This window comes from Pseudophryne corroboree, chromosome 7 (genome assembly GCF_028390025.1).
Source record: "Pseudophryne corroboree isolate aPseCor3 chromosome 7, aPseCor3.hap2, whole genome shotgun sequence".
NCBI lineage: Eukaryota > Metazoa > Chordata > Amphibia > Anura > Myobatrachidae > Pseudophryne > Pseudophryne corroboree.
In genome coordinates, this window is record NC_086450.1 from 215,538 (window position 1) to 232,416 (window position 16,879).

The 16,879-nt window shown below is 50.0% G+C and overlaps 1 protein-coding gene across 1 annotated transcript in view; it reads left to right on the plus strand.

The window, feature by feature from the left end:
- The window catches only part of LOC134943292 (caspase-10-like), a 224,487-nt gene extending 209,436 nt beyond the window's left edge, over positions 1-15,051 (plus strand). The window contains exons 6-8 of the mRNA XM_063932226.1: positions 12,159-12,207; positions 14,301-14,366; positions 14,951-15,051. Of these exons, the coding sequence (XP_063788296.1) occupies positions 12,159-12,207; positions 14,301-14,366; positions 14,951-15,051 (216 nt within the window). The remainder of the gene's footprint in view (positions 1-12,158; positions 12,208-14,300; positions 14,367-14,950) is intronic.
- Positions 15,052-16,879: the final 1,828 nt, after the last annotated feature.

Consider the following 16,879-nt stretch of genomic DNA (forward strand, 5'->3'; position numbering starts at 1 on the left):
ACAGAGACTGAGAGACAGAGTCCTGGTGTACAAGTGCGCAGAGCTGAATCCGGGAGTGTTTCCAGTGTATGCATTTGGGTGGTTTATATTGTTTCTGTGCAGGGTAAATACTGGCTGCTTTATTTTTACACTGCATTTTTACACTATTGTCCACAATAGCCACCAGAGATGAGGGCAGGGGGACCTCCATACACTGCATGTTACTGCAGGTGTACAGCCAACAGAGAAGAAGGCTGGGGTACCTCCATACACTGCATGATACTGCAGGTGTACAGCCACCAGAGATGAGGGCAGGGGGACCTCCATACACTGCATGATACTGCAGGTGTACAGCCACCAGAGAAGAGGGCTGGGGGACCTCCATACACTGCATGATACTGCAGGTGTACAGCCAACAGACGACGGCTGGGGTACCTCCATACACTGCATGATACTGCAGGTGTACAGCCAACAGAGAAGATGGCTGGGGTACCTCCATACACTGCATGATACTGCAGGTGTACAGCCACCAGAGAAGAGGGCAGGGGAACCTCCATACACTGCATATTACTGCAAGTGTACAGCCAACAGAGAAGATGGCTGGGGGACCTCCATACACTGCATGTGTACAGCCACTAGAGAAGAGGGCTGGGGGACCTTCATACACTGCATGATACTGCAGGTGTACAGCCACCAGAGAAGAGGGCTGGGGGACCTCCATACACTGCATGATACTGCAGATGTACAGCCACCAGAGAAGAGGGTTGGGGGACCTTCATACACTGCATGATACTGCAGGTGTACAGCCACCAGAGAAGACGGCTGGGGTACCTCCATACACTGCATGATACTGCAGGTGTACAGCCACCAGAGAAGAGGGCAGGGGAACCTCCATACACTGCATGATACTGCAGGTGTACAGCCACCAGAGAAGAGGGCAGGGGGACCTCCATACACTGCATGATACTGCAGGTGTACAGCCACCAGAGAAGAGGGCAGGGGGACCTTCATACACTGCATGATACTGCAGGTGTACAGCCACCAGAGAAGAGGGCAGGGGGACCTCCATACACTGCATGATACTGCAGGTGTACAGCCACCGGAGAAGAGGGCTGGGGGACCTTCATACACTGCATTAATACTGCAGGTGTACAGCCACCAGAGAAGAGGGCAGGGGGACCTCCATACACTGCATGATGCTGCAGGTGTACAGCCACCAGAGATGAGGGCTGGGGGACCTTCATACACTGCATAATACTGCAGGTGTACAGCCACCAGAGAAGAGGGCAGGGGGACCTCCATACACTGCATGATACTGCAGGTGTACAGCCACCAGAGAAGAGGGCTGGGGGACCTTCATACACTGCATGATACTGCAGGTGTACAGCCACCAGAGATGAGGGCAGGGGGACCTCCATACACTGCATAATACTGCAGGTGTACAGACACCAGAGAAGAGGGCAGGGGGACCTCCATACACTGCATGATACTGCAGGTGTACAGCCACCAGAGAAGAGGGCAGGGGGACCTCCATACACTGCATGATACTGCAGGTGTACAGCCACCAGAGAAGAGGGCAGGGGGACCTCCATACACTGCATGATACTGCAGGTGTACAGCCACCAGAGAAGAGGGCAGGGGGACCTCCATACACTGCATGATACTGCAGGTGTACAGCCAACAGAGAAGAGGGCAGGGGGACCTCCATACACTGCATGATACTGCAGGTGTACAGCCACCAGAGAAGAGGGCAGGGGGACCTCCATACACTGCATGATACTGCAGGTGTACAGCCACCAGAGAAGAGGGCAGGGGGTCCTCCATACACTGCATGATACTGCAGGGGTACAGCCAACAGAGAAGAGGGCAGGGGGACCTCCACACATTGCATGATGTATGGAGGCGAGCTTCAGTCAGGATCCAGTCACAATACCAGCAGTCGGGAACCCGATACATTTTCGGCTGTGGCTGAAGACAGGCTGTGGGTTTGGGGGAAGTTAGGGTTAGGTTATGGGAGTAGTGGGTTAGGGGTAGGCTAAAAATGACTTACCGGTATGGGTCGGGATCCCAACTGCCAGTATTTTCTACCCAACCCCTTCAGTCACAGCCTCAGTTGGCTGAACAATGGTGGATTGGATTTCAGGCTGTAAACGGTCATTGCTCCGTACCATACACTGGGCCAGATGCATCATCGCTTGGAAAGTGATAAAATGGAGAGTCAATCAGCTCATAACTGCATACCCTCCAAAATTTTACACATAAAAACCGTTACAAATTAGGAAAGGGCCACACCCCTTTTCCTATACTTTCAATGGAAGTTTGGAGAGGCAAAAATTGGTACAGACCATAAAAAAAAGCTGCAGTTGGAGGGTATGTGACAGCCTGTGACATGGTCGTTAGGACCTGATTGGCACCTTTTCATTTTCCAGTTTATCACTTTCCAAGCGATGATGCATCTAGCCCATTGAGTGGAATCATACAGGTATTATGCAGTGTATGGCCAGCATTGGGTCTCTTAGGTAACATTATAATGTAGTACCATACCATGTTTTGCTCATTCTATCTAAGACTTGTGATTCCTTACTGTATACCTGAAGGAATCATTGTGTGCTGTATGTCCATTCTGTTGTGAGCCATTGTAGCTAAGACACGGATATACTTCTTATACCACTTTCACATCGCAAACCCAGGAGGCTCAGGCCCTTTCACACTGATCCCGGGTCACCCATGTTAAACACTGTGATGTGATGTAAAATGGACTATTCTGTCTCACATTGATGAGGGCTGGGACTGCTCTGAGCAGACGCATACACAGCCAATCAGCACCTTTGTCTGAGACCCGGGTTGAATATCACGGGTCAGAGGCTTTCATACTGCACAATGACCCTGGTCCGACCCGTATTTAACCCTTCTTTTAACCCCCGGTCTGAGAGGCCTGGTTGCTCGACCCGGGTTATTTTTGCGATGTGAAAGGGGTATCATTAATGGCACCTCTTGCAACCCAAGTGGTTCCAAAAAAACACAAAAAATTATATCTGGGTGTGGCCTGGATGGGATTGAACTAGAACATGTCCTTCTGCTATTTGGCCCTATAATTATCCTGCCATAAGGGTAACCCTCCCGGACACTCTCTGGGGGTAATTCAGAGTTGATCACAGCAGCAACTTTGTAAGAAAAACTAGCTTTAGGGCGCTGTAGTGAATATAGCTCCTGATATATGTGTATCAGCAGCCGATTGGGAAGAAGAGGTATGCTAGCCTCTTAAGGGCCCTACACACTGGCAGATAATACTGCACGATATGAACGTTCTCGTTCATATCGTGCAGTGTGGAGGCACCAACAATTAATGATGCGCGGCCCCGCACTCGTTAATCGTTGGTGTCCTGTCGCTTATGCATGCAGGCCAGTATGGACGAGATTGTCCATATTAGCATGCAGTGCTATGGAGCCGGGTGACGGGGGTAGTGAAGAAACTTGTGTACCACCTTGACCATCTCATTGTGACGTGCAGCTCTTTTTTACATCAGAGCTTCCACCATCTCCACCGGTAAGCCGCAGTATAGTCCTTTGCCGTGCGTGGATCCCGGTAGTCTGGACACTTCCACATATAGCACTGAATATGCGGCGGCCTACGTCCCTGCTCGTACATCAGAGCGCTCTCAGTATTCACCGGTAAGCCGCGGCCGCAGTCCACAGCCGTCTGCGGATCCCGGTGGTCTGGACATCTCCTAACACAGGAAAGTACATCACTGAGTACAGGGCTATTCACATTTCTGGTGGGAAATACACAGTGGGCCATCAGTTTATCCACAGTGTGGGGTTCCTTTCTTGCCATCAGCTTACAGAGACTTCCCATCAGCGTTGAGACAGGCTACACAAAGTACTGGCAGTCTCCGCTGTTTGGACATTATCCAGATGGTAATATAATATTATTTCCAACTTCTTATTCTCTGTATGCAGATCTATCACCGTGCAGGTTTTTGTGAGTATATGAAATAACACCAGTTAACCTATCATATGGTTTACTGAATTTACAGTATACTGGTGTCATTTCAAATTGTGTACATTTTTATATTGAATATATTACTGTATTAATTGTAACTATAAACCCCCGGAAGGTTATTTAAATCATTACATGTGAATAAATTGTATTTTTATTTTATCATTGGTTGCATGCATGTATTATTAAGCGCCAATTGGGAGTATTTGTTTTTGGGCAAAACCATGTACATGCAGGGGGGGCAGATGTAACATGTGCAGAGAGAGTTAGATTTGGGTGTGGTGTGTTCAGTCTGAAATCTTAATTGCAATGTAAAAATAAAGCAGCCAGTATTTCTGCCACGGGGTACACTGGGCTCCACAAGGATTAACATCGGGGAGTAGAGTAGGTTCTTGATCCGAGGCACCAACAGGCTCAAAGCTTTGACTGTTAACAAGATGCACAGCGCCGCCTCCTCTATAACCCCGCCTCCGTGCACAGGAGCTCAGTTTGTAAGTTGCTGCCACGCAATCAACAGGGGGCTCTCATTGCAGCACATATTATAGCTTAATCAGAAGAAAAGAAGAACTTTTGAAGACTTCAAGGGCTGCAGCTTTTATGCATGTCACATAGGACATACTTTGCTGCAGCTCCATCACTCCCCCAGCGGCGCTGTATACTCTCGCGCCCTGGTTGCCGGGTAACTACAACGGAGGCTCCGGTGTGCTTCTGTTAGTCACATACACCCGACGCTGCCCTCCAGGATCGCGTGGTTGCAGGTACAAGTGGAAGTAAGGCGTCTTTTTGGCCCGCTGTTAACCGCGATCCGGCGCGACTGTGGACGCTGGCGTGGACACTGTAATCGGGCAGCCGCTCCACTAGTCACCGGGACACTGGGCACAGGTGGGGTGTTTTCCTCAGTGGGGGGGGGAGCCTGCAGGGGGATAAGGCCTAACCTGTAGACGTCTTCTAAACGGGCCATTACCTCCTCACAAGCCACTGCTATCCCGGACACATCCTCTGAGGAGGATGGTGCATATGCCGTCCCCACAGACACTGACTCAGATGCTTCTGATGGGGAAGGGAAGTCAATGGTGAATGTCCCTGATTTGATTGAGGCTATCAGGCTCATTCTTCAGGTCTCTGATGAACCTGAGCCTGCGGCTGTCTCTAAAAATCCGGACAGATTTAAACGTAAGAAGGTGGTTAAACAAGTTTTACCTCATTCTCAACACCTAGCTGACATACGTCCGGAATCATGGGAAAATCCGGGAACGAAATTCATACCGCATAAGAAACTGTTGGCTCGCTATCCTCTCTCTGCGGAGCTATACAAAAATTGGGAAACTCCTCCGCCTGTAGCTTCTCATGTGGAACGCATGGTAGTTTCCTCTGCTCTGCCAGTAACTACCGTCGCCTCTCTGAAGGAACTGATGGACAGACGTGTGGAGGGTTGTTTGAAAGCGATTTACACCCTAATGGGGGCTGTGCATAGGCCAACCATTGCAGCAACATGGGCTGCTGAAGCTGTTGAGGCGTGGGCTCAGGAGTTAGAGGCGGAGCTGCCTTCCAACGCATCTGATCATGCTCGACAATGTCTCTCGTATATTGCCACGGCTTCTCTGTACCTTAAGAAGGTGGCCTCCGATGCCGGGGTGCTGGCGGCCAACGCTGCTACTACGTCCGTCTTGGCCAGACGTATCCTTTGGTTGAGATCCTGGTCAGTGGATATGGATTTCAAGAAAACCCTGGCGGTGCTTCCTTTCAAGGGAGACATTCTCTTTGGAGAAGACCTCCATAAGATTTTGGCTGATCTGGCTACTGCTAAAACAGCTTGCCTACCTAGTACGGCTCCTTCCACACAAAAGGCTAAAAGTACTTTCCCTCGGCCCTTTCGTCCTCCAGGTAAAGCAAAAGGTCAGGCGTACCCAAAGCAAACTCATGCTTCCAGACCTGCAATGCCCAGACCGGAGCGAGCCTGGGCTGCCCGTCAGCCTGCTTCCAAAACTGACAAGCCTGCCGCATTACGGGGCGGGCCTCCCTCTGGGGGATCCCAGGGTGGGGGGCCGACTTCTAATTTTTTCCCAGGAGTGGTTGAAGACCACTTCCAATGCTTGGGTAAGGGAAGTCGTCACTCGAGGTTACGCCATACCCTTCAAGAATCGTCCCCCTCATCGATTTTGCCTGACAGATGCTCCTCTGGACCCGGCAAAAGCAAACACTCTGCATTCGGTGGTACATTCCCTCCTGACCACAGGAGTATTAGTACAGGTGCCTCTGGCTCAGAGAGGCAAGCGGTACTATTCACTGCTGTTTCTAGTCCCGAAACCGAACGGGTCCTCGCGGCCCATTCTCAATCCGAAGTCCTTGCACAAGTATGTGCCGGTCTCCAAGTTTCGTATGGAAACTCTGCGCTCTATTGTTCTGGCCTTGGAGCCTGGGGACTATATGGTCTCCCTGGACATACAGGATGCCTACCTGCATATTCCTATTGCAGTGTCTCATCAGCAGTACCTGAGGTTTGCGGTGGGCAACCTTCATTATCAATTTCGGGCGTTTGGTTTGACAACAGCTTCCCGAGTTTTCACCAAAGTTATGGCGGTCATGACTGCTACACCCCGCCGTCAGGGGGTCAGGATCTTACTGTACTTGGATGATTTGTTGATCCTGGCAAATTCCCCAGAACTTCTCCTGTGTCATCTAGATCTGACGGTCCAGTTCATGAAAGCCCACGGGTGGCTAATCAACTGGAAGAAACCCTCCCTGATTCCTGCTCGGAGCATGTTACACCTGGGAGCGGTATTGGACACTCACAACCAATGGTTGTTCTTGTCTCAGGAGAAAGTCCTGAAGCTTCAGGACAGGATTCGATGCTTCCTATCTCGTCTGCAAGTGTCGATACATTCGGCAATGCAAGTGCTAGGTCTCATGGTGTCGGCCTTCGACATGGTGGAGTATGCTCAATTCCATTCTCGCCCTCTGCAGAAGTTAATTCTGTTGAAGTGGGACGGCCTGCCTCACTGGATCAGATCTTACATGATCTCCTTGTCTCCGGAGGTCCGCCTGTCACTGAGCTGGTGGCTTCACGACCAAAGACTAAGCAGGGGCCGTCCCTTCTGGATATCCAACTGGGTCCTGCTGACGACGGATGCCAGTCTGAGAGGTTGGGGCGCGGTGTTGGAACAACACTCTCTTCAGGGTCGGTGGACCAAGGAGGAGTCTCTACTCCCGATAAATATTCTGGAACTGTGGGCAGTGTTCAATGCATTGGCAATGGCCCAGCATCTAATACAGAACAAACCTGTTCAAGTACAATCTGACAACACCACCACGGTGGCGTACATAAATCATCAAGGCGGCACTCGAAGCCGCATGGCAATGAGGTAAGTATCACAGATTTTCCAGTGGACAGAACGCCATCTGCCGGCCATATCCGCAGTGTTCATTCCGGGGGTCCTAAACTGGTAAGCGGACTTTCTCAGTCGTCAGGACGTGCACGCCGGAGAATGGAGCCTCCATCCAGAGGTGTTTCAACTTCTCGTGGACAAGTGGGGCCTTCCAGATGTGGACCTGATGGCGTCTCGATACAATCACAAGGTTCCGGTCTTCGGAGCAAGGACAAGGAATCCTCAAGCAGCGTTCGTGGATGTTCTGTCAATCCCATGGAACTTTCGGCTGCCGTATGGGTTCCCTCCGGTGTCACTCCTGCCCAGAGTAATACGGAAGTCAAGCAAGAAGGAAGAAACCTACTTCGATCGCTCCAGCGTGGCCCAGACGTCACTGGTTCTCCGATCTACAGGGCCTCTCGCTAGATCGTCCACTTCTACTTCCACAACGACCAGGCCTCCTCGTTCAGGGCCCTTGTGTTTACCAGGACTTGGCCCATCTGGCTTTGACTGCATAGCTCTTGAAGCTTCCGTCCTGAGGGCCAAGGGTTTTTCTGAGGTGGTCGTTCAAACTATGCTGAAGGCCCTTAAGCCGGCTTCTGATCGGATTTACCATAGAGTCTGGAATGCTTACTTTACTTGGTGTGCGTCTCACAATCATAACGTTTTCAAGTTTAGCATGGCCAAACTGTTGATCTTCCTACAACAGGGCCTGGACTTAGTCCTTCGTCTGGCCTCCCTCAAGGTTCACATTTCTACCATGTCAGTTTGGTTTTAGAGAAAGATTGCTGCCCTACCCGATGTTCATACATTCACTCAGGGCGTGTTGTGGATTCAGCCTCCTTATGTGCCATCTGTTGCCCCTTTGGATCTGTCGGTGGTTTTGGAGGCCTTGCAAGAGTCTCCGTTTGAGCCTCTTGCCTCTGCTGACCTTATTTGGCTTTCCCTTAAGGTGCTATTTTTGCTGGCTATTGCTTCAGCTAGAAGGGTCACAGACTTGGGTGCCTTATCCTGTAAGTCTCCCCATTTGATTTTTCACCGTGACCGGGCGGTTCTTAGAACGCGGCCGGGTTATTTACCCAAGGTGGTATCTTCCTTCCACCTTAACCAGGAGATTGTGGTTCTGGACTGTAATTCTCCTGAGTTGTCTTCCAAAGAGCGGTCTTTGGAAGTGGTACGGGCTCTCTGTATCTATGTGAAGAGAACCTCCTCCATTAGGAATCCGATTCTCTTTTTGTACTGTTTGGTTTTCACAAACGTGGCTGGCCTGCTTCCAAGCAGACTCTGGCCAGATGGATTAGAATGGTGATTGCACATGTTTATGTACAGGCTGGTCGTCCAGCTCCTGCTACCATTAAAGCCCATTCTACTCGGTTGGTTGGACCTTCTTGGGCGGCCCACCGTGGTGCGACCCTTGAACAATTGTGCAAGGCGGCTACGTGATCCTCAGCGAACACGTTTATTAGGTTCTATGCCTTCAATACTTCCGCCTCCCAGGATGCTTCCTTTGGACGCCAGGTTCTTATGCCCGCTACAGTGCGTACTCTCCCATAAGAAACTGCTTTAGGACATCCCCGATGTTAATCCTTGTGGAGCCCAGTGTACCCCGCAGCAGAAAACGAGATTTATGGTAAGAACTTACCATTGTTAAATCTTTCTGCGAGGTACACTGGGCTCCACAAGGCGCCCACCCTGACGCACTTATCTTCTTTGGGTTGGTGTGGCATTAGCTGCTGACACCCTCTCCTGCGGTGAGTGTGTGGTATAATTGGCTACGAGCGATTGTCGTCTCTAGTACCTGCTACTGCATTGGGCTGGTTAATGAAACTGAGCTCCTGTGCACGGAGGCGGGGTTGTAGAGGAGGCGGCGCTGTGCATCTTGAGAACAGTCAAAGCTTTGAGCCTGTTGGTGCCTTGGCTCAAGATCCTACTCTACATCCCGATGTTAATCCTTGTGGAGCCCAGTATACCTCGCAGAAATAGATTTAACAGTAAGTTCTTACCATAAATCTCGTTTTATCCTACACAGAAACAATATAACCCACCCAAATCTAACTCTCTCTGCAAATGTTACATCTGCCCCCCCTGCAGTGCACATGGTTTTGCCCAACAAATTTGCTGCTGCGATCAACTCTGAATGACCCCCTCTGCCCCTTCAATAGCACCAGAGCTGTGCAGCCTGCCTTCCTTCTCTGCAGCCTGTGGAGCTCTGACGGGGTTGTACACTGTCTGCATGCTCCTATCATCCGGTATTCCTCTGTCACCTCCTGGCTTGTTCCCACAGAGATCGCTGTCTTTGATGCCCGGAGTGTGTGGTGCTGGGGCCAGTCATGGGTACGATCTTTGTGAACTGTCCTGGTGTGCAGCACTTTTGATCTGGCTTCTCTTGTCTGGTGGGGCTTCCTGTGTGGTCATCTGTACGCTGGTGGAATCCCCTGATTCTCTAGCTGTGTGGACTGTGGCCATGGCGCTCCTCTCTGGATCTTGGAAGCTGGCTGCTGGTTCCTTCTGGGGCTGGGTATCCTATTGTCACTGCTGATTGCTGTGCATGTTGGGGTCTCTACTGTGACTTAGGGGGGCTTTGGTTTTGCCTGCTGTACCTTTGCTCTCTGACCTGCGTGCCTTCCCCCATTTGGTACGCTTCCATCTCTGATTTCTTCACTGTGAGCACCATCCATTGCTTTTACCTACCTGCACTCTCTGGTTTTTCCTGTGCTACTCTATGGTTACAGTATATCCTGCGGTTTCCTGGTCCTCTCCAGTTATGGGCCAGCACACTTGGGGCTCTGCCGCAACGTCTGGTACTGCCTACCTCTGCTACTCTCTTCTCCGTACTCTGATCCGCCTGATGAGCCTGTCATCACCATGCAGCAATTGTTATAGGCTATTACTATATCTGAAAAGTGGGTGACGGATAAGATTGCTGAGGTGCATATTGACGTCTCTTTGATTTGCCAACATATGCAAAAAATTGGAAAGGGAGAGAGTGGGGGAGCCGAAGATTGAATCTCCACACTGGAAGATATTACAGCCCCTCTGCTCGGTTTCCTCTCTGGGTTGGAATCTCAAATGATAGCATGCAGGCGAAGCTCACTGATACTGAAGGGTGGCTCAGGTGGAATATTGTGCATCGTGCTGGTCTCTCGGAGAAGGACGAGGGGTCCAATCCTGAAGCATTTCCTTAAAATTGGCTTGTGCAGCTGTTTACAAAATATACATTTACGGCTCAGTCTGCTGTAGAGAGGGCGCTTCATACTGTACACTGTATCGGTTGCTAAATCTTTGGTTGGCCTTGTTTAGCAATGTGAGGATATGTTTATTGGGCATGTTACTGTTTAGATTCCATACATTGTCCAGGTGGGCTTTCTTCAAGCTTGGAGGGTTCCTGCCATTATGGCTTGTGGTAAGCATAGCCATGCGAGGAGACACGGTGCACTAATTGGGGTTCCCCGTCACTTTACGAAGACGACGCCCAAAAAAGTTTTTAAAAACCCATGTTGACCTGTCGACCTACTACATGTCGACCTATTGTCCCTGTCGACCTTCCACGGTCGACCTAATGACTGTCAACCTAAGTTTTGTCTACCCAACGACCCATACCCCTGCCACTGACCCAGTATTCACCCCAGGAATAACACTGCTTTATTCTCGTGTTGAATTACTGGGTCAGGTGACCCGGGAATCCGACCATGGCCCTTTCACACCGCACACCGACCCGTGCAATATGTCTGGTTCATACCGGGTTATATGTGCGGTGTGAAAGGGGTATATTAAAGTTATTCTACTCATATTTATTACTGGTGAATTTACAGAAACATCGTTCAGCTGACATCAGAGACACAGAGCGCTGTGGATTAGAAGCTGTTCTATTCATATTCATTTACTTGTGCTACTCTGGGGGGGGAACTCAGTTGTGTGCAAGGTGAAAACCTCAACCTCGCACACCGTATTAGATTATCGCGGGTATGCACGCTCCTGATACCCCTGGTATCCTATAAAGACAGCGTGAAAATAAAAACAAATAATAAAAAAATGATACCTCTCTGGTGGTCTCTGCAGGTGTTCTCTCCTCCATCTTCCCTCAGGGGAGGGGGCTGCTGGCAGATGTAGTTCTCCCAGCTGCTGCCTCCGGTGGTTCACACACACAGACACATCCATTATAACCAGACCCCGACACTGGAAGAGAAGATACTGCTTCGCATTTTCCTGCTGTTTCGTCAACTGCCCCTGTCTGAGCCTAGAAATGGGTTACGGTGCGTTTGCCGACGTGTTTCAAACCCTTTGCTTAATAAATCCATTTTATTCTATTTTATAATGTGCTCTGTCAGCGGTTTTAGCCTTAGTAAATCAGCGGGTTTTAAAACCGCTGGGATGTAGAAACCGCTGCTTAATAAATTTGCGCCTAGAGCCTGCTCCAGCTCTAGCACCCTCTATGCAAACAGATAAATGGATTTAAGTACATACAAATGTCTTCTTTTGTTATGCTGTGTGCTCAGTGTTTCTTCCCTAAATTGCAGCTTCTCACACTGGGGCAGATGTATTAAGCCTGGAGAAGTGATAAAGAAGTGATAAGTGGTAGGTGATAGCGCACCAGTCAATCAGCTCTTATCTGTCATTTTTCAAGCACATAATGATTGGTTGCTGCATTATCACCTTGCACTTATCACTGCTTTATCACTTCTCCAGGCTTAATACATCTGCCCCACTGTCTGGAAGCCTGGGACATAACCGTGCAGTATGATACATGGTCAGCTGTGTACAGCAAATATCCTTCCAATAAATGTTTTACAAATACTGTTTCATTTTCAACACAGGTTGTTACTGCTGCTCGTTCATCTACTGGCATGAAAATCCCGACTGAAGGTAAGTCACTCTATAACACCAGGCCCCTAGCTGATGGTAAGTCTCTCTCTATAACACCAGGCCCCTAGCTGATGGTAAGTCACTTTATAACACCAGGCCCCTAGCTGATGGTAAGTCACTCTATAACACCAGGCCCCTGGCTGATGGTAAGTCACTCTATAACACCAGGCCCCTAGCTGATGGTAAGTCTCTCTATAACACCAGGCCCCTAGCTGATGGTAAGTCTCTCTATAACACCAGGCCCCTAGCTGATGGTAAGTCACTCTATAACACCAGGCCCCTAGCTGATGGTAAGTCACTCTATAACACCAGGCCCCTAGCTGATGGTAAGTCACTCTATAACACCAGGCCCCTAGCTGATGGTAAGTCACTCTGTAACACCAGGCCCCTATATGATGGTAAGTCACTCTATAACACCAGGCCCCTAGCTGATGGTAAGTCACTCTAGAACACCAGGCCCCTAGCTGATGGTAAGTCTCTCTATAACACCAGGCCCCTAGCTGATGGTAAGTCACTCTATAACACCAGGCCCCTAGCTGATGGTAAGTCACTCTATAACACCAGGCCCCTAGCTGATGGTAAGTCACTCTATAACACCAGGCCCCTAGCTGATGGTAAGTCACTCTATAACACCAGGCCCCTAGCTGATGGTAAGTCACTCTATAACACCAGGCCCATAGCTGATGGTAAGTCTCTCTATAACACCAGACCCCTAGCTGATGGTAAGTCACTCTATAACACCAGGCCCCTAGCTGATGGTAAGTCACTCTATAACACCAGGCCCCTAGCTGATGGTAAGTCACTCTATAACACCAGGCCCCTAGCTGATGGTAAGTCACTCTATAACACCAGGCCCCTAGCTGATGGTAAGTCACTCTATAACACCAGGCCCCTAGCTGATGGTAAGTCACTCTATAACACCAGGCCCTTAGCTGATGGTAAGTCTCTCTATAACACCAGGCCCCTAGCTGATGGTAAGTCTCTCTATAACACCAGGCCCCTAGCTGATGGTAAGTCTCTCTATAACACCAGGCCCCTAGCTGATGGTAAGTCACTCTAGAACACCAGGCCCCTAGCTGATGGTAAGTCACTCTATAACACCAGGCCCCTAGCTGATGGTAAGTCTCTCTATAACACCAGGCCCCTAGCTAATGGTAAGTCACTCTGTAACACCAGGCCCCTATATGATGGTAAGTCTCTCTATAACACCAGACCCCTAGCTGATGGTAAGTCTCTCTATAACACCAGGCCCCTAGTTGATGGTAAGTCACTCTATAACACCAGGCCCCTAGCTGATGGTAAGTCACTCTGTAACACCAGGCCCCTATATGATGGTAAGTCTCTCTATAACACCAGGCCCCTAGCTGATGGTAAGTCACTCTATAACACCAGGTCCCTGGCTGATGGTAAGTCACTCTATAACACCAGGCCCCTAGCTGATGGTAAGTCACTCTATAACACCAGACCCCTAGCTGATGGTAAGTCACTCTATAACACCAGGCCCCTAGCTGATGGTAAGTCACTCTATAACACCAGGCCCCTATATAATGGTAAGTCACTCTATAACACCAGGCCCCTAGCTGATGGTAAGTCACTCTATAACACCAGGCCCCTATATGATGGTAAGTCTCTCTATAACACCAGGCCCCTAGCTGATGGTAAGTCACTCTATAACACCAGGCCCCTATATGATGGTAAGTCTCTCTATAACACCAGGCCCCTAGCTGATGGTAAGTCACTCTGTAACACCAATCCCCTATATGATGGTAAGTCTCTCTATAACACCAGGCCCCTAGCTGATGGTAAGTCACTCTATAACACCAGGCCCCTAGCTGATGGTAAGTCACTCTATAACACCAGACCCCTAGCTGATGGTAAGTCACTCTATAACACCAGGCCCCTGGCTGATGGTAAGTCACTCTATAACACCAGGCCCCTAGCTGATGGTAAGTCACTCTATAACACCAGACCCCTAGCTGTCAGTCAGGTAGATGATCCTCATGTTATATATCACTAGCCAGACCATATTCTCCGAGTAATAATAACATATGTAACGGGCTGAATGATGTATGTACATATATATTTCTTTGTAGACATGGGAGCACTGAGCATTGGGGAACATATGGAAGAAGTATGTGGTATGGCCAATGATGAAGAAGGTACTGTATAACATTATTAGTATTTGCGTGGATTCTGTAGGCTGAGCAATCACCTTAATAGTTTATTTTTAATATTTTACTAATGAATGGAAATCATAAAACAGTGTCAGTGTTAATATTATGGTGGTTATAGATTATACCCCTTTTCCACTAGCTCAAAAAACACGGGTAAATGGGGCACGCATCCTAGTGGAAAAGGGTCAACCCGGATCAAGTGATCCAGGAATCCTAACCGGGTAGCTTACCGGGTTGAACACGAGTTCAAACCGGTAAGCTGTGTACTGTTAACAGAAGCCGTGTTGATGCGACACGGCTCCCGTTCACAGTCTATGGAAGGACGGCGCATGTGATCTCCCAGCGCCGCCCCTGCTGCGTCGCCAGCAGCGTCACCAACCCGGCAATATTCTGGGTTGGTGAGCGCAGTGGGAAAGGGGGCTGAGCACGGGCCGCAGTTTGGTAGCACACGTGCCAGGCTCCCGGCTGCGACCCGTGCTTAGAGGTGGAACAGGGGTATAAGTAATATCATTGTAGTAATATCAGTATAATTGGCCACTTCCTATATCCTGTGATCTTATCTTACTCAGACCGTCACCTCACTTACTGGGTCTGGCTGCGGCTGCAGCTTCCTTGGACCGCGCACGCCGCTCTGCTTGTGATTTTAAAGGAGAAGGCACACCAAATGTGACGTGTGCTGTTGAAATTTACATCTCTACCCTCCATAAGTGATGCTTTGGTCTCACTGTACAGTGCCAGAGTACAGGCTCCAATACCTTACTCCAGCATAATAGCCTTGTGCTTCTCATGTGAATTCTACTTTGTTCTGTTCCCGGTTCCTGCCATCCCTATGTTCTGTTCCCAGTTCCTGCCATCCCTGTGTTCTGTTCCCGGTTCCTGCCATCCCTGTGTTCTGTTCCCGGTTCCTGCCATCCCTGTGTTCTGTTCCCGGTTCCTGCCATCCCTGTGTTCTATTCCCGGTTCCTGCCATCCCTGTGTTCTATTCCCGGTTCCTGCCATCCCTGTGTTCTATTCCCGGTTCCTGCCATCCCTGTGTTCTGTTCCCGGTTCCTGCCATCCCTGTGTTCTGTTCCTGGTTCCTGCCATCCCTGTGATCTGTTCCCGGATCCTGCCATCCCTGTGTTCTGTTCCTGCCATCCCAATGTTCTGTTCCCGGTTCCTGCCATCCCTGTGTTCTGTCCCTGGTTCCTGCCATCCCAATGTTCTGTTCCCGGTTCCCACCGTCCCAGTGTTCTGTTCCTGCCATCCCAATGTTCTGTTCCCAGTTCCTGCCATCCCAGTGTTCTGTTCCCGGTTCCTGCCATCCCTGTGTTGTGTTCCTGGATCCTGCCATCCCAGTGTTATGTTCCCGGTTCCTGCCATCCCAGTGTTCTGTTCCCGGATCCTGCCATCCCTGTGTTCTGTTCCTTGTTCCTGACTTCCCAATGTTCTGTTCCTGATTTCCCAATGTTCTGTTTCTGGTTCCTGCTATCCCAGTGTTCTGTTCCTGGTTCCTGACTTACCTGTTTTCTGTCCCTATTTCTTTCATGCCTGTGTTCTGTTCCTTGTTCCTAACATCCCTGTGTTCTGTTCCTGGTCCCTGCCATCCCTGTGTTCTGTCCCTGGTTCTTGCCATCCCTGTGTTCTGTTCCTGGTTCCTGCCATCCCTGTGTTCTGTTCCTGGTTCCTGCCATCCCTGTGTTCTGTTCCTGGTTCCTGCCATCCCTGTGTTCTGTTCCTGGTTCCTGCCATCCCTGTGTTCTGTTCCTGGTTCCTGCCATCCCTGTGTTCTGTTCCTGGCTCCTGCCATCCCAATGTTCTGTTCCTGGTTCCTGCCATCCCTGTGTTCTGTCCCTGGTTCCTGCCATCCATGTGTTCTGTTCCTGGTTCCTGCCATCCCTGTGTTCTGTTCCTGGTTCCTGCCATCCCTGTGTTCTGTCCCTGGTTCCTGCCATCCCTGTGTTCTGTTCCTGGTTACTGCCATCCCTGTGTTCTGTTCCTGGTTCCTGCCATCCCTATGTTCTGTTCCTGGTTCCTGCCATCCCTCCCTGTGTTCTGTTCCTGACTTACCTGTTTTCTGTCCCTATTTCTTTCATGCCTGTGTTCTGTTCCTTGTTCCTAACATCCCTATGTTCTGTTCCTGGTTCCTGCCATCCCTGTGTTCTGTTCCTGGTTCCTGCCATCCCTGTGTTCTGTTCCTGGTTCCTGCCATCCCTGTGTTCTGTTCCTGGTTCCTGCCATCCCTGTGTTCTGTTCCTGGTTCCTGCCATCCCTGTGTTCTGTTCCTGGTTCCTGCCATCCCTGTGTTCTGTTCCTGGTTCCTGCCATCCCTGTGTTCTGTTCCTGGTTACTGCCATCCCTGTGTTCTGTTCCTGGTTCCTGCCATCCCTATGTTCTGTTCCTGGTTCCTGCAATCCCTCCCTGTGTTCTGTTCCTGGTTCCTGCCATCCCTGTGTTCTGTTCCCGGTTCCTGCCATCCCAATGTTCTGTTCCTGGTTCCTGCTATCCCAATGTTCTGT